This window comes from Symphodus melops, assembly GCF_947650265.1.
Source record: "Symphodus melops genome assembly, chromosome: 15".
Taxonomy (NCBI): Eukaryota; Metazoa; Chordata; class Actinopteri; order Labriformes; family Labridae; genus Symphodus; species Symphodus melops.
The window spans coordinates 16185450-16205311 of record NC_136705.1 but is presented as its reverse complement, the minus strand read 5'-3'; the positions used below and the strand labels follow the sequence as shown (position 1 = coordinate 16205311).

The window sequence follows — 19862 nt, the reverse complement described above, 5'->3', positions numbered from 1 at the left end:
TAAAAGAGCTGTTGAAGGCTATTCTTTTGTGCAATTTACTACTTTTATTAGACAACATTTTAGAGGGAATTATAACACCTAATGTTCCTTAATTCACTGAGGTTATGTTCTTTCACTTTAGATACTTTTTCAAAGCTTGAACAGAGTAGGCTAGGCTAGTTGGTGTGGTAGCGTACTTTTAAGCTGCTTTGACCTCTGTACTGGAAATAAACGGCCTATTTCTTGCAACTAAGCGTAACAAAGTATCCAACAAGAGGACAGGCTGAAGAGTCCTACTACCTCTACCGTTTTATGATCAGCACTGTCGCGTGCAGTCAATACCACAGCACGCCCGTCACCGTCTGACGTCACATCAAAGGCTCGTGGGGAGGATAGTTTTCAAGCTATTTCCTTTCGATGAACGAAGCTACAACTGTGAAAAACTGTCAAATGTAGGTACACTCCAAAAGTGTATTTGCATGCACGATAAACTATGGGATAATATCACGTAGTGAGAGCGTTTAGGTCGCCTATCCAGAAGCAAGCACTTTGACATTTGCGTGCCGTGTCACCCTTTGAGACCCAGTTGACATCTGCTCGCTCCGCCCAGCTGGAAAACAAGAGGACGATGTCGGAATGATAAACTGCCCTGCTGGGAAGTCAGTCTGTAACCGTGTAGCCGCTGTGGTTAGCGTATCTTCAATAGGAACTGTGCAATGCCAGCTTTTTATATCGTTTATGTGCGAGGTTTTTTTGTTTTGTTTTTGTTCACGTGAGGCCACAGTGTGTGTTTCGGCTTCATGAGTTGCTCGGTCAGTGTGAAAAATAACGGCTCAGTGACTCCTTCGGGACGTTTTTATTATTATTACTGAAATCGAAATTACTAAATATAAGCGAGGGGATTTCCATTATTTTCACATGGGCTGTATACTTCAGTCAGTTCGTCGTTACTGTGCAGGACCCAACATAGTTTGTAGCGCAAGGCTGGACTTTTGCTTGGACAAGCCTACATGAACGAATGTGATCGGTCAGTGCTGATCGAGGAGACTGTTTTGAAAAGAAAGCGAAAGAGTAGGCTACCTCTACTTGACCACTTTACAACATGTTTTTATTCACAAGACGGCGAGCAAGTGGATTGTCTGCTGACCCATCGTTGAAGCTGTGAAATGCTGTATTTCAGGTAAGAGAAGCTCATTCTGTCACTCTGTTTAAGTCTTAATGATGTTGTCATGAACATGAAAGTTAGCTTTATATTGCGTGTCCTTATTTTTCTGATTGGTCCCGATGACAGTTCAACCAGTGCAGACACATCGTCTAAAAGAGGTTTGATGATCTTGCCAGTATAGGCTGTAGTCTCTTTCAGTGATTCCCATTGAAGCAGAAGAGGCCATGGTTTGTAACGTCATAACATGCATGATGACATATCAGCCCCACAGTCATAAGATGCTCTGGAAAAAGTCAGTGGACCGTAACAGGGGATGGCTGGTTCTTTATGTAATAAGTACAGTAAATAAAAAAGTTACTTCTTATGTAACAAATAGTCTATGTGGTTGAAAGAAAACATAAACACTGACTTTACACCTTGGAGTTTCAATGCTTGATAAATGACTTTCCTTGTCATGTAGCCCATACAGTATGACTGCAAAAGTTAATACAGGAGAGGAACTCTTTTCAGATGTGGATACATCACAGAAACGTGTCTTCCTCGTCCACCTGTGAGGATTAAATGGTGAAAAGACGGCTCACATGCCCTGCTTCACTTTAGACAGGGGATCCTTTTTAACTGGGGTCTTTTTTTTTTTATTCCATGCAGTGCTGTCACACATTTATATTTTTGTACTGTGACTGAAGTTGCTGTCAGTCATGTCTCATAACTCTGTGTGCATGGTCGACAACTTCAAGCTGCGATCTGTTACAGCCCATACAGTAAAACATGCAACGGCATCAACAAGCCAGTACACATCAGGGAAAGGCATGACTGATTGTCCTTAAGACTAAGATGGACACTCCTCTGGTGATACACTGTTTGGGTGGGGTTGCACACACAAACACACACACACACACACACACACACACACTAACAAACACGCACGCATGCATACAAATGCAAATCAATGTGTGTGTTCCTCAGGCACCTGTTGGCAGAGGTCCTGAGCCTCTTCCTGGCTGAGGGTGTGTTTACAATCTGATTAGCACCAACAGCAGCTGAAAGTCTCAACTGTGCGCCTGTCAAGACCCCCCAAATTGTGCTTCAATATATGAGGGGTTTTTCCGGACTGTGTCTCTGCTGGCTGTCTGTCTGTCTGCCTTCGTTGGCGCCTTGAACATCAGTATGTCTTTTTTTAATCCAGCTACGTGTGAAGATACACATTAGGCACATTACCCTTGCATAGTAGTCATTCCTGAACGGCTCTGTAAGGGGAACCTTGAGGCCAAAAGATAAGATGCAAAAGATGCATCGTTTTTTCTATTCATACTCCGCCCTTCTTTCTAAGCTCCAAATCAATGAGGGATCAAATGTCTGAGGACTAAAAATGCCCACAGATGAGGTCATTGTGGTTGTTTTCAGTTGGTTGTTGTTGTTGTGGAGCCGAGCGACTCGATTGCACTGTGACTTTTCTCTGATCCTCCTTATACCCTCTTCTCTCCCTCTATGTGTTCTGTCATTAGAGCTATACTTGGCCGTGCTTATCAGTTCTGTCATGGCCTTGGCGAGACCGCATGTCTAAGTGCTTGGAATAGCTCAGTGTGATACAGCGTGTATATAGGTACAGTGTGACTGGTGTCCGAGCTGAACTTGGAGCAAACGCTTCATTTAAAAATCATGAAATGTCCTCGGATTACCCCTGTCACGTGATGACCAGGGTGAGGTATGGAAGTGACTTACAGCTTCCCTATTTGTACATGATCTGTCGAACATTTTTTACATTTAATTATTTGAGCCTTTAGGCTTTTATTCAACCTACAACTTACATGTTGTTTTTGTTCAGCAGTGTCATAAAATGAGTTGAGTGGGTTTTTTTTTTTTCAGTGTCCGAGTCCCTTTGTCCTTCACGTAGTGTGTTTACACAGGTGTCATCATGAACATCATAATGTTGGGTGGTAGCAGCAGATGGGTGTCATTACTGGCTGGAAGCTGGCACTTATTGTCAAGGTGGTGCAGCTGCTAAAAGGCCCAAAAACCTCATCATGACTCATCATGAAAAGAAAAGAAAAAAGGACTGAGAGTCATGCAACCTGTCACAGCAAGAAAAGATCAGACATTTGTTTTTAAACCATGAACTGTGGCTTTGTACACGTTTCTCAGTATGAAAGGACAGTGAGCATGCAGGGACGTAGAAGTGAATCATAATAGTACTGTTAGCTTGATTCTTTTCCCACTGCGTTTTGCCAAATTGTGTTCTCTAAGAATGAGTCTGCCGTTTAATTTACAATAAATATGCTGGTTTAACATTGAGTTAAATATGCTTATGTTACAATACAAAAAGTGTAGGGGTGGTAAAAAAAAAAATCGATTTTACTTGACCTTAATCATCCTTACTCATACGTGAAATAACTATTGCATCATAGTGCCAAATAGCAATTTGTTGTATTTTTTATGATGTCTTTTTGGGCCTTCATTGGAGAGATAGGACCGTGAGTTGTAAATCAGAGAGAGAGAGAGAGAGAGAGAGAGAGAGAGAGAGAGAGAGAGAGTGGAAATCCCCTCTTGGATGACCATAGCCTCAACACATGGTGTAGCAGGATAATGTTGGACATCAGTGAGACGAAGTGAAGAGATGAAGCACGATGAGAGGAGAAACTGAAACCAAACAGCAGAGAACACAAACTGTAACCCTACACTTTAACCTTCAGATGGTATTTTCTTTTCTTTTTGAGATATGGTGATGTATTATGTCCTGCATTAATCCATTATTTTACATTCTATGGTGATATCATCTCTATGAAACACTTGTACACCCTGGGCTGCTTTATCTAGTTCTTCTGTGACTCCTCAGGTTCAGGTGATATAACTCCATTAAGCTTGCACTACAGCAGTTCTCAGAGGTCACTCTCCTTTAAAGCCTGCACGTCTAATTCAATAATCCCCCCCCGGCTCCTAGTCATGTGACTATAATAGAGTCTATATGTTCTTCATGGGATCACACATTGGACACGCATGTGCTGGAGACTTCAAGCTATGCTTTTTTTTTTTTTTCTTTTCAGGATGAACATTTAGCACATCATAGTTAAAGGTTTAATGGGTGACTTTTTAAACCAGTAGGTGTCGCCCTGGAGCGCCGGCATGAATCCAAAACATCTCTAGCTGCACTGTTGTGCTAGCAGGCTAATGGTAGCGCTCTTTAGTTTGCTCCTATCGCTTCCCATTGCATGTCAATTGACACGAAATGACCGTTATCTAAACGGTGAATACAGGATGTTATTCCTCTTTTCTCTTGTCCCTCACTCAGCTTTTATACCCACAGGGAGAAGTAAACAGGGTGTAGATAGGGCAGACAGCAGGACTCATTGTAGACGGTCATGACTCACAGAGTTTTCCATTTTCAGAGGATACATGCTGTTTTTCTGCTCTATTTAAAGTGTAAAACGTTGCACATTCAGCCTTTAACTGTTCACAAGTCTGCACAATCCGTGCTTCATTTGCCTTCACCATACGTGACCCGCTGGGAATGACATGCAACCGTTTGAAAATGTCTTTTTTTTTTTCTTCTCAGACTTGAGCTGCAAACTTTGCCCTGCTGTGACTCAAACCCTTCCTGAAACTTTGACTCAATACCCACGTCCCATTCAAAAGCGAATGACAGGCCACGTGAGCACATGAAGTTGATATTCAAATGCTGCGTTTTGCATGCCAGGCCCGGTGCAAAGTATCTAAAATCCCTGAAACTCTGCTGGGTGTTCTCGTGCCTTTCTTGTGCACACAAACGCAGACTACTGAGGAGAAGTGTCCCCATGTGAAGCTTACTCTACTGTATCAGAACCTCCTCTGGATAAGGTTCCCATTTACTTTAATGACTTAACTGAATCGCTCTAAACCCCTTTGAAAAAGTGGGCACAAAGACACGACCCGTGATGGATGTTAACTCCCTACTGTGCCCTTATTTGATGTGAGGACGCTTTTGTTCTCCCATGTGAGACTGTTCGCTGGTGACTATACAACAATGCACTGCCTCATGTTATAGTAGGCATGCTGGACAGACAGCTGGGTAGCGGACAGGAAGAAAGGACAGGAACAGAGGGAAGCTTGGCAGAGAGGAAGTTGACCTTATGGAAGTGTTCATTCACAGAGGATAAAAACGGAGCGGAAACTTAATCTATTGTAATTCTCATGATGGACCAACTGACAACTTTTACACAGGAGCAAGTGAACTCACTCAAGTGAACTCTCACGTGAGTGAAACGAAAAGTCAGAACAGAAAAAACATCATTGTAAAGTAATGAAAATATTTGAGGAAGTGAGGCCCTTAACTTTCTATGTACTGCATTGTCATATTTTTAGTATTTTCCTGGAAATGGCCTACACTGATACATATCTCAAGGCAAATACTTTGTATTCATCGTTCAAATAATATTTCTTATTTCCATATGAAAGGGCTTCTGATCCCTCTAAAATACCCGACACCCACTTCGAATGTCTTTGCAGCTTTTAAACACTTTTAACCTACTTTGATGTTTTCCTGACCTACAAACCGATAAATCTTGACATGAGATCTCATAAATCCAGATCATGAGCTCACACAAATCAGTTAATGCTATCGGGTACAGCTCGAATCAGCTGAAAGCTGGAAGAAGGAATTACTGGTGAAAGAAAGCAGAAAAAAAAAAGAAGCCTCGACTCATGTTAAATGTGTAACACAGAAATGGAAAGCAGCGACACGTTTCTGTGTCCGTCATCTCCACAGACATTGATTCTGTCAGACAAGCAGAAGGTTTGTGTTTCACTGACTCGCACAGAAAACCAAAAAAAAAAAAAAATCATTGCGTCCTTTACGTTCTTACGATGTCAACATCAGGATGCTTTAGCGCTCATGCTATGAAGACATGATTATCGAATGTGTCCCACGACCCCCTTGGCATGTTGTTGTCTTTGATCAGATCTTTATTTCTTCACGTGTGTCATGCGTTTGTCTCGCGTGCTGTACGGTTGTATCCCAATTATGAAACACTTTTCAAAATCAAGACTAAAGATGGAGTTGCCAGATCAGTACGGATGGATGAAACACTGACATGACGCCTGAAAGAGTTTGGCAATCAGAAGTCAGTTGGTATCCTCTCTCTGCTCGCTGCCAATCATTTGTATAGAAGTGTATGATCAGGCTACATTACAAGTGAAAAAAACAGCAGCTGATGAAAATGTTGATGACCAATCCAGAAGAGCAACAGATCTGTTTTCGCATTAAGTTCATATGAAAAGTAAAAATAAGATTCCAATTTCCAGATCAGTGATAAACAACAATAGAATCACTTTAGTTGAGCCACACTTTTGCTCCAACCTCCAGGTTTTTGTTTTGCAACCATTAAGGACGATGTCAGCAGCACGTTCCTGTGATCCATCAATAATCCCGCGGATGGTGGTCCCAGTGAAATGGGATTTATTATTCAAAAAGAAAAGCAAGCCGTCGGCTGCTTCCTGCACTGCTTTTAGCTCCCATCGTTCTAAACGGATCTAAGGACTTCACTGACAGTGATTGACACCTCGGCTGTTGCTCGGTGACACTCATCAGCCTTCCCAGCCCTTGCGGCCAATCAGAAGGTGAGAATGAAATGGGGACTGTCAAATGAGCTGCAGTGCTCTCGCAGCGTGGTTCAAGTGAAGGTCACGCAGTACATTAGTGAGGGGAACAGATACTCTTATCTCTTACACAACGTGCGTGCACCTTCCTTTTCAAACTTTAAAAGGAGAAGTAATGTTAGGAAAAAGGTGATTATGGTGATGGCAGTGGGGACATCTGGCCTGCTGGAAGGATAATTGGATAAATCCTTTTTAAGGATTTCTATTGCTGAGCGTCACAGTCCAGAAGGAGTGCTCAGGATGAATCTTATAGATGAGTCAGGGTGGATGATAGGCTCTCTTACACTGTGTTTGGCTGTCCTGACTACTCGATAGTATGACTCATTTTTGGCTACATTCTGTCCTGATGTTTTGGGTCTTCTTGGGTCTTATTCTCAAGTAATTAGAAAAAAAACAACAAAAAAACAACAACGATGCAGTATTTAAAGTTGAAATAGTCTTTCCCTTTACTGTAGAACACCTATAGAAGAGCTTGTTAAAAGAAGCGCCCAAGTCATCTTTAAAAACCCAGTTTGAACCTTTTTATGGATCAGACTCCATGCTGCGAGATATCAAGGGAGGCTGAAGTGAAGGAGAAGGCCGGTACTCTGATCGTGTTCATGCTGGCACTTAACAGAACACGTTTCAGTAAGAGGAACCGTCTAAATAGAAATAAGTAGAGGAAATTGAATTCACAGTGAGTCTTTACGGGAACAACACGTTCTGATAACATTATAGAGCAGCATCTCTCCGATGACTGCCACACTCTTAACTTCTACACTGTTGTACATTACTTCCCTGTTTCGGGTGGCTGATGTGGCTTTAGTCTTTAAACTTTAACAATAGGGTAGATACATAATAAGATTTTTTCCTTGTTACAAATAATTTATTTTGTACTTGGAAGAGAATTTGTAATTATATTTTTTTTTCTTCTGTATTTTCCCGTATCCCGTCTTCTCCCCTCGCCTCTCCTCTCACACGAACAGAGGGACTCCTAAAAAGATGCCCTATCAAATATTAAAACGCACCCATGAAGGTTCTGTTCTCTCCTCCCACACACACACACACACACACACACACACGCACACACTGCCCCACACGTACCGCAAACACACACACAAACACACACACACACACACACACACACACACACACACACACACACACCAAAGAGCCACACATGCAAGAAGAAGGAGAAGGAGACGGATCAACCTCTGAACAGAGTCTCCCCTCTCTTCAGGGCGTTACCTTACTTTGAGCAAAGATGATGCAGGAAGCAAAGTGCAGAGGAACTTAGCAGGATGTGGCTCTTATCTTAATGTCCGACTTTGAGATGAGCGTGATTGGACCCATCAACATAAACACATTGAGTTAAGGTAATGTTTTTTTTTGTAAATCTGCTTTTATGTGTTTGTGTCTCTGCGTGTGTTGGTCCTGTATTCTACAACATCCTCCGTGTTTCCGGTACATTCTGCAGTTTTCTGCCACTGTTGTTTTCAGTCATTTGATCCGTAGCATGGTTAGTATACAGCATTACCAAACCATCTCTGCTGTCTCATCATCTCAGCATCTCTTAGCACCAGTCCAGCTCTGCCCAGTATTGCTTTCACTCAATACACATTAGCCTAGCGTCAGTGTTACTTTCCTCCCTGTCTTATTCTATTAGCATGCTCTAATGGCACTCTGTTAATCTCTTCAGGGAGACAGCGATGGCCCACTGCTGCCCTGTCCAGATGACTTGCCCAGTTATTACTCCACAGAGGCACTGGGCTCTGTCCATATGGAAATGAGGCTGCACAGATTCAATCGAGCTTTTTGAAATTGATCTGTGCTGGGGTTTGTTAACGAATCCTGGATCTCTGTAGGGTCCATGTTGACAATGACTAAAGGGAAACATCAAGAAAACACTAATCTTGCCTTGAGGTAGTACATCTAGACGAAACACTTAGCACTCCAGACCTGTTTTTTGGGTTGTTTTTTTTTAACTATTGATCCATGTTACTGATTGGCTCATCAACACGGTAAAAGACTGATGGGCAGATGCATACATAATACCAGCGCTTAGAAGAATGTTTGTGGCCAGACTGCTTTTTCTTAAATCCGTCCGTCTGTTCCTCCTCTGGGTTTCTACATTCCGAGTCAGATAACAAGTCACCTTTCAATCTTTTGAAATTGAATGAGGGAGGAGACGGGGGTGTAGCCTAACACTTAGTTGTGAGCTGGTGCAGAGGGCTTCCATGATAGCAAACTCATAAGAGCATCGGGAACTTTGTGGACAGATCGGCTGTGGGGATAAACAGCAGGGTTGGAGATTTACTGTGTGTAGTAGGGCACCTCCATTCATGCGTAGCCTCAACGACCCAACAGATCACTGCACCCCCCCACCCCCACCCTGGCTGTCCCACCCTATCTAGATCCATCCTGTTACCCCTGAAGAATGCATCTCTGTAGTGAGTGTGCCCATGTAGTCTAAAAGTGAAAGCTTTTGCTACCTCACTCACAAATCCCATCCCCCCCCGGCTGGCCTGCCAGGTGCTTTCTGTCTGGCTGTCCTCTGATTTGCAGATAAAGTAATCCCAAATAGCCTTCTTGGCAGAACGACAGAAACCTCCCCTTCCTTGTAAGACAGAGAGCAGGAAAGGATGTCACATCATCTTCCTCATCATGTCACACGCAGGGATCACAGCCAAGTTGGTTTTGCAGGAGAAATGTGTCAAGTTTGTTCCGTTTTAATATGCACATATGAGTTAATGTCACTTCATTATTTTTTTTTTTTTTAAAGATTTATTTTTGGCCTTTTTGCCTTTATTGATAGGAAAGTGGATAGAGTCGGAAATGGGGAGAGAGTGGGGAGAGACATGCGGGAAAGTGGCCACAGGCCGGACGCGAACCCGGGCCGCCCGCGCGAGGACCGAATCCTCGCAACATGGTACGCGCGCTGTCGCTGCCGCTGAGCTATCGGCGCCCCCCGTGTCACTTCATTATTGACGGTACTTCTATCACTATTGTCTTCTATGACATAGTTTTTCTTCTTACTCCATGTTAATAAAAAGTGAAAACACGGCCTTGAAACCAAACATACACTTACAAAGACTTAAAATCAATCTGTGGAATATCACAAAACATTTATGAAGCTCTGATGTGTGTGTAACTTGTTGTTTAATGTGTTTTTGTTACACACACTTTGGAAGCTGTTTTTTTGCTTTTCACCAATTCTCAGGGCAGTAAAGAATTAATGTGAAGCTTTAATTTCTTCAGAAGCAAAATTATTTAAGTTATCTCTCCGTGGATCTGAAAGTCCAACCCATTGAAATTAGAGCAACAAAACTTAGACTTGCTTCAGGCTTCCTCCTTTACGCCAGGGTTCATGATTTACTTTCCCTGTTACACTAGTTTTCATTACTTTAATTTAACTCAGACTTTGTCCTCCTGGACTGTTTTTTGTTACAGTGTTAATCCATTCACACGCTCAAAGTTTCATTTTGATTTTGAAACTCCAACTTTAGCCGGAATTAAAAAAAAGCTGTGTTTAACGTGGGCTTTGGTGTAGGGCTGCAGGCCTTGCACTTGATTTATTTACTGTACTCTCCTGTGGGGGGAGGGGCAGCATTTCAAATATGAGCCTTTGACAGATGGCCTGCACGGTTTACTGCCCTACCTCTGAATGTGTGTCAGTCGTCTATCTGTGGTCCCTCCTGTCTGACCTGTGTCTTTGTTACAGGCCACAGAGCTTTATTCAGTCCAACGGACGTAAACTATACATGTGTGAAAAAGTGTTCATTATGGTGAGGTTATTCTATGTTTTGTATACCTATTTAATGTTGTACTCAACAAAAGTACTAATCTTACTTTGAGTGATATCTGAAACAGAATTGGGATTGGTTCAAAAACTTGATCAGTATACTGGCACCAGTACTGACAGATCAATACAGCCAATACAGTTTTAGAAACAGACTGCACAATGTGACATCAGTCGGTTACTGACGTTCCAATAGAAGATTGGCCTGTTTGGAGTGGAAACAGGAGCTCCTAAACCGTTTCCAAAGGCACCGTGTACTGTCAGTGTCCTGGTTGCGTCTCTTCAAAGGTCAACTTTAAGAACATCATTTATCTGGATCTACCGTATATGACATCATCTGTTCTTATCTCATGACCTCCAATCCCTTTTTGTTAATTTTCTCTTTCATTTATGCCAGTTAATTATTGTACGACCTACCAATCATAAGCTGTCTTGGTTTTTGTTAAAACTATGAAGTCGATGTATATGAGAAGCTCTACAAGGAGATTTCTCAAAAGCGATGTCGGTAAAATCCACAACATCAGCGCAGCAGACAGGTTTCTTCTCATGACGTGGTGATGACTGAGATGACCCAGGAGAGTAAACATTAAAGTAGTGTGTCGATTCACTTTTATGTAATAGTGATCTACGACTCTGGGTATGAATGAAACTGGAGGTCATGGATTGTTTACTGTAGCTTTCGCTCTCTAATCTAATTTTGTCCTATTAAACACACATAGACCTAGACACTCGCAGTCACCAACCCCCTCCCTGGGGCAAAGAGGCTTTGGTTGCCATGCCTGCGCACGCTGACCTGATTTTGTGTGTATAGAACTGTGTGTGTGTTTTTGTGTTTGTACCCATGTGTGTTTATGAGGCAGATTAGGATGGTGGCAAAGCCAGACACTTCTGTGGCAACAGTGAGTGTGTCTCTTTGATATTAGACACGTGTGTCTGTGCATGGGAATGTGGGGCAACGTTTTACACAGTTGTTTTTTTTCTTTTTCTTTTCAGAACAGGAGACCCACATTTTTTCACGACACCCCTCCCCCACCCCTTCAAAAGTTCATTGGATTATTGCTGCCTTTTTGTCTTTGTGTCTTTGTTTGTGCCAGTTAACCACGGGATCCGCTCTCACTGGAGAACGTCTTTGAACTGTTGTGGGTCATTAATAAAACTTGCACTATATTGAACATTGATTAGTAGCTGTGAGCATATTAATTGATGCAATAATAGGTTATCGTCTTTTGGTGATAAGTCTGCAATTCTCTTTTATTAACTGCTATGTGTCCTCATGCAGATGAGTCACTTATTGCTTACTGCACCAGCCATCTGGAGCTCCCTAACTTTTCTATTCATAATCTCCCAGAATAAGCCAGATGGATGCAACACGCAGGTGCACCAGCTACACATGCACACTTGTCACATGTCTGATTAAACTTGAATAAACACAACAATGAATAATAATAATAATAATAATAATAAAAAATAAAAAACAGGCCTATGTTTGTTTTACATCCTCCATTCACTATTATCAGTGTAGCGCCGACCTTTCCAGCGCTGGTCTCCCCATGTCCCTTAGGCATTAGTTTAATTCTTTTGTTGGTGCCATGTCCTCTAAAAACCTTTTCCAGGAACTGGTAGTGTCATGTTCGAGAAGTTCTGAATTCTCTAAGGACCTTTTACGTATGATTACCTTATTTATCCTATCTGTTTGGGATAGTCTGGTGACCTGTGACCTACTTTGTTCAGTTTAGTAACTTGTGCCCTCTGCTTTGAATGAAGTCAAACATCTGTGAATGACTTACATCAAGGCTGAGAAATCTTATTTACCACGTGGGATGAAGCTGTAAAGGCATGTACAGTACCTCAGACACTAGTGTAGGTTTTGTGTCACAAGAAAGAAGAAAGGCAGACCTCCTGTAATAAGGCCTCATTTTACCCTTTAAGCTTGCGAGATTAATCCCTAATGCTCTCCACAGTCAGTGATCTTTGAAAAGGAGACGGACGTGCATTCACTGCAGCAGGTAGACAGGACTACTCTTCGCATTATCGTTGTTTGTCAATTCCGATACTTCTAATACCATTACGAATGTGTGTGCTCGTATGTCTGACTGTACAATTGGACAGTACAGCTACATTTGACTGGCTGAGAAATGTTAGCTTGTATAACAACTTTATATTCAAACATGAAGAACAGGCTGGATCACTGTTCTGGACAGAGTATGAAAATGGTAAGGCAAATCAGTTTGATTTGTTTTATGTGATGTCTTCAGTTTGAGGTAGCGTTAGAACGCCAAGAAATGTGCCAGATGTTTTAAATGAAGAGTTTTATAGGAATCAATCAGCTGTTATCCTGCTTAACAGTGTCCTGCCTCTTATCATGGACACTGAAATTGTATCACTTCTAATTCTGACTTTCTGTTTTCCCAGTTGTGTGTGGTTCCATGCTCCCCATGCCTTTGTTGGCATCTAATGGAAGAAAAAGCACCAGTCAGAACTACCATGGTATCCAGATTGCCTAAGTTCGGTGGACGCTCCACGACTGGTGGTGGAAGCCCTTTGTCCAATGGGTCTACACAAGCAACCACTCCTACCCAGGATGGTAAGACCACTCCCCCAGGACCGCGCCAAAATGGTGTGATCCGTGCATCTCCATTCAACCTGAAATGGAAGAAAGATGAAGGGACAACTCTATCTAGCCCCACTACCCCAACCAACCCTGTGGACAGTGGAGAAGATAAAGCCCAGAAACAGCTACCGACATTGACAAAGGAGGTAAAAAATGGCTCTCCCGCAACTCCTACAATGAAAAGGTCAGGTTCTTTGACTGTCGCTGTCTCCAGTCCTACTGCCGTTCCCAAGCAATCCTTGAAGATGAGTTCCAAAGTGGGGAGCAAGCTGGGCCAAAGCCCACTGAATGGAGGTCATAAAATTGGCCTCAATGGCTCCAGCATTCCTGCAAGAACAAGGTCAGAGTCCCGTCTCTTGGGTCCAAGTTTAGGCTCCACCTCTCCCAGGAGCAGTTCTCAGGACAGCCTGTCCCAGTTCAGTGACAGCCTGAAGACCTTGGCACTGGACAACATGGTGCGTTCAAACAGCTTCACCCATTTCAAGCAAATTCCCTCACCCACCAGCCAACCCATGAAACGCTCCTTCTCCTTTAACCGAGCGGTGGAGCTAGCCAAGCCTTTAGCAAACACTCAGCTCCGACCACGTAGGAGTAGTTTCCTCAAACCTCCTCAGCTGAGTAACGGGAGAGTAGGTGCAGGACTTGGAGGCATGAATGGTAGCCTTGGAAGTCCAGGAAGTGGAGGTGGAGGACCTGGAGGATTTCAGTACAGTAGAACCCCTCCATCTGCCTCCTCTCTGCCCACTCTTTCGATGCTTCCAGCACCTACTACTCCAAGGGCTTTGAGGAAACCTCTGCTCCCCAGTTGTGTCCTAACCAAGCCGCTGGGCAGCAGTGGGGGGTCTTTGGGCTACAGGCTTGCTAGGTCGGGACAGGCCAGGCAGCAGAAGCCTCTTTTCCCAGGTAGGGTCAAAGGTGATATCAAACCTTCAACTGCTTCTGAAAGTGGAGGGTTAACAGAAAAAACAATAGACAATGAGCCGTTTGGTGAAGTTGACAAAGCAGACCCACCCAGTGATAGTGATGCATGCTCTGGACATGAAGCAGGAAGGAATGGCGTGCTTATGCAGAGTTCAAGCCATGCATCAGGCGAAACTCCAGAGGACATGTCCTTATCGTCAGCCTCATCTTTAGAAAGAGTCGACATCAGTGAAGAGTTTCTGGATGAATTTGACAGCGTGGGAGATGTATTCAGTGATGGAGACCATCCTGATAACAGGGAAACTCAAAGCATCCTCCAAAGCTTTCTCAATGAGACCCTTGATTGGGACACTATGGATCTGGAAGGTATAAACTCCATTTGAAGGAAATTCTACAAGATGTTTGTCTCATTTGTATCCGTATTTATCCCTGTGTTTATATCATTTATGCAGGACATAAAGATGACAGCCCTATGCAGGACTCCCAGGGGCCACTGATGTTGTCTTCAGAGCAGGCTGATGGCCCTCAGGCTTCATCTTTGGAGTTGTCCCCCTCTAACAGCTCCGATGGAACCTACATGTGGGATGAGGATGGTCTCGAGCCCCTTGGTGGGCTCAGGACACGTCCATGTGATAGCTGTGATGACTCAGAGCTCAACAGCATGGTGAGTCCTGTTATTGCAGCTATGTCTGGTAATTGCGCATCATCAAAAAAACATGAACTTTGTTCGTTTGTCATTCTGGTAGGGTTTTTTTTGCAGCAAAATAAGAAAGTTCTCTCACTCTACATTTCTTTCTGCCTAATTTAAATACTGAGCGATTGCTCTTCAGAATCTTTAAGAGAGTGGTCGGGGTGGACAAAACTCTCTACTAATGATACGGTTCCTTATTAAAAAAAAAAAAAGAATCTGCAAATTCTGAGGGTGAGTACAGCTACAATTGATTAAAACTTGACTGAGCTGGTGGGAAGGAGAAGTGGGCACATTTTCAAGTTCAATATCTTTTGGACGGAGAAGGTTGAAGAAAGTGTCAAGCCTGCGACTCCCTGAGAGGAGTGAAATGCTCTTTATATAAGTAGAGTTCCAACAGTTTCATTAGTACCAATGACAAGAGTTTCAAAACATTTAAAAACTTGCCTACTTTAACTTTGAATTGATCAACTAATGTATACATGAAAAGTAAATGTGCAACAACCATTCACTTCACATGATCTCTTGGAGTCACAGTTGGAGTTCCTCGGCACATTTACAAGATGGCACTGTGACCCAGGGATACAATCGTAAGAGATTCCGTGACTGTGATAAACCGTATGTCTTCATGCTCTGTAATATGATTATTGTATTTATTAAGATAGATTTATTTAGAATAAAAAAAACAAGCTCAGTACAATTAAAAAAAAGCATAGTCTTTGATCTATGAAGAAAAAAAGCAAAAGTTTTAAGAAGTGTTTTTACAAAGTAGTTTGTACTCCATGCACAGTGACACTGCCAATGTACAAATGAAAACAGCCAGACTACTTAGAAAGTTAGTGGAAGTTTATTTGGCTCATGTACTTTTCGACCATTATCAGGTCACACAGTATTAAGTATTTGTATTATCCAGACGAGGCTTCTGCTCACGACTTACAGCCTGTTAGCATTTTGCTCTGCACTCTTTAGTCCATTAACCAGTTTCCCCTTTTGAATAATTCCTCTTTCCCTTTATAATTAGGGATTAAATGAGCAGAACAAAGGCTGAAAAGGAAAGCAAAATTGGCTATAGTTCTCTGCCAGCTCTCACGACCACTTTTCATGCCAAGGCTTCTGTCTCCCTGAGAGAAATGCTGACCCTGCCACCAACAGTGTGTTAATTGCATGGCTGGCCCTGCTTTGGTTTTTCTGTATTCCAGTACCAAGGCATCTGAGCTCCGGAATTTCTAAAGAGCTTAAAATGATCCGGATTAGAAGAAAAATAAGCTTAGTCTGTTTACTACTTTTACCATGTGACGTTGACACAAGCTTGCTGCCGCTGACATTTTAACATATTTATCCTAAATAGTGGATCTGTAGTGACTACTAAAGAACTGTGCTTGTGTGTGTGTGTGTGTGTGTGTGTGTGTGTGTGTGTGTGTGTTTATGTTTGGTGCTCTGTGTTCATCGCTGCCAGTACAAGCACAGCACACGTGCATTAAACATGTGTACCTGATTAAGAGTCATTCAACATGTCTTAAAGTGAGTGTGAGGGTGTGTGGGTGTGGGTGTGTGTGTGTGTGTGTGTGTGGGTGTGTGTGGGTGGGTGTGTGTGGGTGTGTGGGTGGGTGGGTGTGTTTGCATGTGACTGTCATCCTTTTATGAAACAGACCAGAAACAATGGCACAAACCAAAGCTTGTGTATTGAACCATCTCTTGGTCCACATAAATCTTTGTTCTTGTCTGTATGTTGTTTGTAGACAGATTAACAAGTCAGATTAGGGTGATGTAAAGATTAAACCCATCGCTCTTCTATCCGGACAAAACAGCCACAGAGCTCCCAGTTTGTGTTTAAAGACAGGACGAGCAGCCCTTGTAAGTGTCGGCAGAGTCTCTTTAGTTGCAGTGGCAGCCATGATGACAGCACATGGCCAATGCAGGACAAACCACAAAAAAATCCCGAGTGAGAAGAATGAATAAATGCATTTTCCTGGGCTTGTGTGCAAATTTTCCATGAAAGGCATCTTCCCATTACACCTTCTCGCAGCTTTCTCTTATTATATGAATTTTGGGGAAGTAACACCTTTTTAAGTTTCGACTGTCTTGTGTGGGGGGGAAACAAATGGAGATAAACCTTGCTGAGGGTGAGAATGGTGTTTTGACATGTGCAAAGTGACTGGAAACGTGAGAGGAAATAAAGGGAGCATAGAGGATGACAAGGGAAGAGAAAGAGAGAGAGAGAGAGACTCAGTGACGGATTGCTGATGTGTGAAGATCAGCTCTATGGGAAACCTGCCTTTGAGATATTTCACTGAGCTATTTGATTAGAGGAAATGAGCACACTTACTGTAATTGGATGCACTGAACTGAGCTCCCTCTATCTCACCCGTGCTTCTGCTCTCTCCTTTCCATCTGTGTGCATCGCTCTAAAATCATTCTTCCCCATTCGTGAGTAAATCGTTCCTCGTAATCACCGAAGAAAACCACAAATATAATCCTGTCACGACGCAGCGTTTGCGTCTCAAATAAAACAAAAGTAAATCTTTTGGATTTACTTGACATGATCTGTTTGGTCTGCAAAGACAAAAATGAGCCATCTAACAAAGTGCTAACAAATGAAAGCTTCTTTTCAGGTTAAAGCCTAAAAACCCTTTGAAAAAGGAAATCAGGGTGTTAAGTCCTGATCTGATTCTTTATATAGAAAAAAAAGTATTGTGTGCTATTGTCACTCTTAGCAAAGCGACAGAATGCAAATTATGTTTCAAGGATTTATATACCACCATCCATTTCTGTGCTTGTTACGTGTTCGTATTGATGTGTGGTTGATGGGTCAGCTCCTTTGCGTTTTTATTTTGCCGTCCTGCAGTGACATGCTCAGTCCACTTGGAGGCACTGTGCATCCTTAAGACATCACAATGTGGCTGTGCTTGCCACCGTTCATCTGGCTCGTGTGTCCCAGTGTTTTTCTGGCTGTATTATGGCACTATCTACGTTCTTATGCGTCGGTGCAGAATCAAGAAGTGGGCTACCTGAGCTGATAATAACATTCCCACGATGCACCATGCAGCTCAGTACAGTACCAGCTTGACTAAATTGGCAGTGTGAAATGGAGGGCCCAATCTCAAAGTGGCTGTTAATGTTCTCCTGGCCTCAGTTCAATGTTTAATACAGTGCATCAACATAAATGGTTTAAATATTTCACAGAACTATGGACGACTTCTTTTATGTTGGCTGGCACTCACAAGCAATCACAAACACATAGAAAAAGGGGAAGAGCTTAAGATGGAATAGTGAAACACCTGAGCCGAGTGTTACTATTCAACACAATGCACCTGCAAGGCACATACTCTCTGTGGAGCTTCAGATGTTTTATAGGTGTGTAAAAAAAGGATTGGAATTTGCAGTTTGGCTCCAGTTATTCTTTCACTATTTGTGAGGCTTCTGCAATTATAGCTCTCATTCTATCTGTGCGCTCTACTGTATAAACTGCTTAACAGGGGTGGGAATCATCAGATGCCCCGTAATACCATATTATTCTGATTTTACCCTTTTATTCATTTTCATTTTATGTCCGCAAAATTGTGTTTTAAAGAATAAGAAAGAAAAAAAAATGCTTGACATAACCTCACTTTCTTATTTCTACTCAACAGGAGTCAAGCTCACAGACTGACCTGCACTGTGATCAAAGTAAAACCCTGTGCAAGGCTGCATGCACCTCACAATTTGAGCTGTGATCATTTCAGTCTTATCACGCTTCAACATGAATTTCTCACAATGCAACTTGTTCCATACTAATTGTGAAACCCCCTTCAGCGATCACAAATGTTCTATGCTGGATCAATTTTTTCTTCCACCTCTTCTGCTTACCACAAGATATACCCAAATGTTAGAGCCACAATGTATAAAACATACAACTAACTATTCCTGAAAACAAGATTCAAGAGCACAACTCCCAACAGAAGCATTTCATATGTACCCGTGCATTGCAGAAGGAAGAAGGAAACGTAGCGTTAAAGAAAATGAGCGCAGTAATTTTAAATGTTGTTGTCTGTTTATTTGTTGGACCTGTTTCCTTTAGAGCTGGTTTCTCTCATTAGAGGAAATGTATTTCCCTCATATCCTTGCGGTTTGAACCCGTTGAAGCCTGGATGTTTACCTGTGCCGTCTTATTATTCTGTCTTCTTTATTCCTTCTTCTACAAACTCGATGTTGCTTCTTTAATCCTTTCGGGTTGCTTCCTCAAAGCTGCAGAGGTACCACTGCCTCTTATCCCTTATTTGTTTATTTTCGCCTCTTATTTAAGGCTTTTGTGAAGCCAGGTGAAGCCAGGTCAATTCATTAGTGTTTAAATGAGTGAGGTGCTTAAGCCCTTTTGTTTGCAGAGTGCCTATCCATTTATGGAACATGCTGCCAGTGAAGCGGAGATGCTGCTGCATTAATGAGGCCTGTAGCTCAGCTGCTTTTGTTGGTCTTGATTTTAAATAGACAGCAGCAGTCCTTTAAGGTAAACACTGTTTTTGTGTCCCTCTTTTGATGTCCACAGAACTTCCAATGGAGAACAAGATAGGCAATACCAGCTAATGTGTGTAACGTCTGCAGTCCCAAATGTGTCTTCTGTCCATAATAATCATCTATGACCGCCTTTTAGACTTATTATGTGATTACAGAACAGGGTAGCTGCCTTTTATGGCTCACATGTTGTAAATCTTCCACTGATAATCCCTCAAATGAAAGACAAAGACAGAGATTGTAAAGCTGAAAACCCCACTTTCACTGAAAAGAGTGCAGAGATCAACTCTGAGCATTTTTTTTTTAAACAATACTGTATTTCTTCTTGCTTTTTCATTTTACCCACAGTTCATTGCTGCCACAGTTTTACTGCAAAAACAAAAAAAAAAAACATAACATCCACATCACTTTACACTGGGTTTTAAAAAAAGTTTCTAAATGATTTCAATGAACTGATAAAATAGAGAGCACTGAAGTTTTGAGGGCGATTTACGTTGGACTCGCCACAGCCAGCAGTGAATGACTGGGGAAAAAGCTGAGTCAGTGAGCAGCAGTAATATTAAAATAGCTAGAATATTAATGTCACTTTTAATGCAAACACAAT

At 42.3% G+C, this 19862-nt stretch overlaps 1 protein-coding gene across 3 annotated transcripts in view; it reads left to right on the top strand.

Annotated features, from left to right (window-relative positions):
• The first annotated feature begins 357 nt into the window (after positions 1-357).
• Positions 358-19862, top strand: part of ccser2a (coiled-coil serine-rich protein 2a) — a 51223-nt gene continuing 31718 nt past the window's right edge. For all 3 annotated transcript variants that reach the window (XM_079362803.1, XM_079362805.1, XM_079362804.1), the window contains exons 1-3: positions 358-1159; positions 12963-14448; positions 14535-14746. In XM_079362803.1, coding sequence (XP_079218929.1) covers positions 13005-14448; positions 14535-14746 — 1656 coding nt within the window. In that variant the 5' untranslated portion in view covers positions 358-1159; positions 12963-13004. The remainder of the gene's footprint in view (positions 1160-12962; positions 14449-14534; positions 14747-19862) is intronic.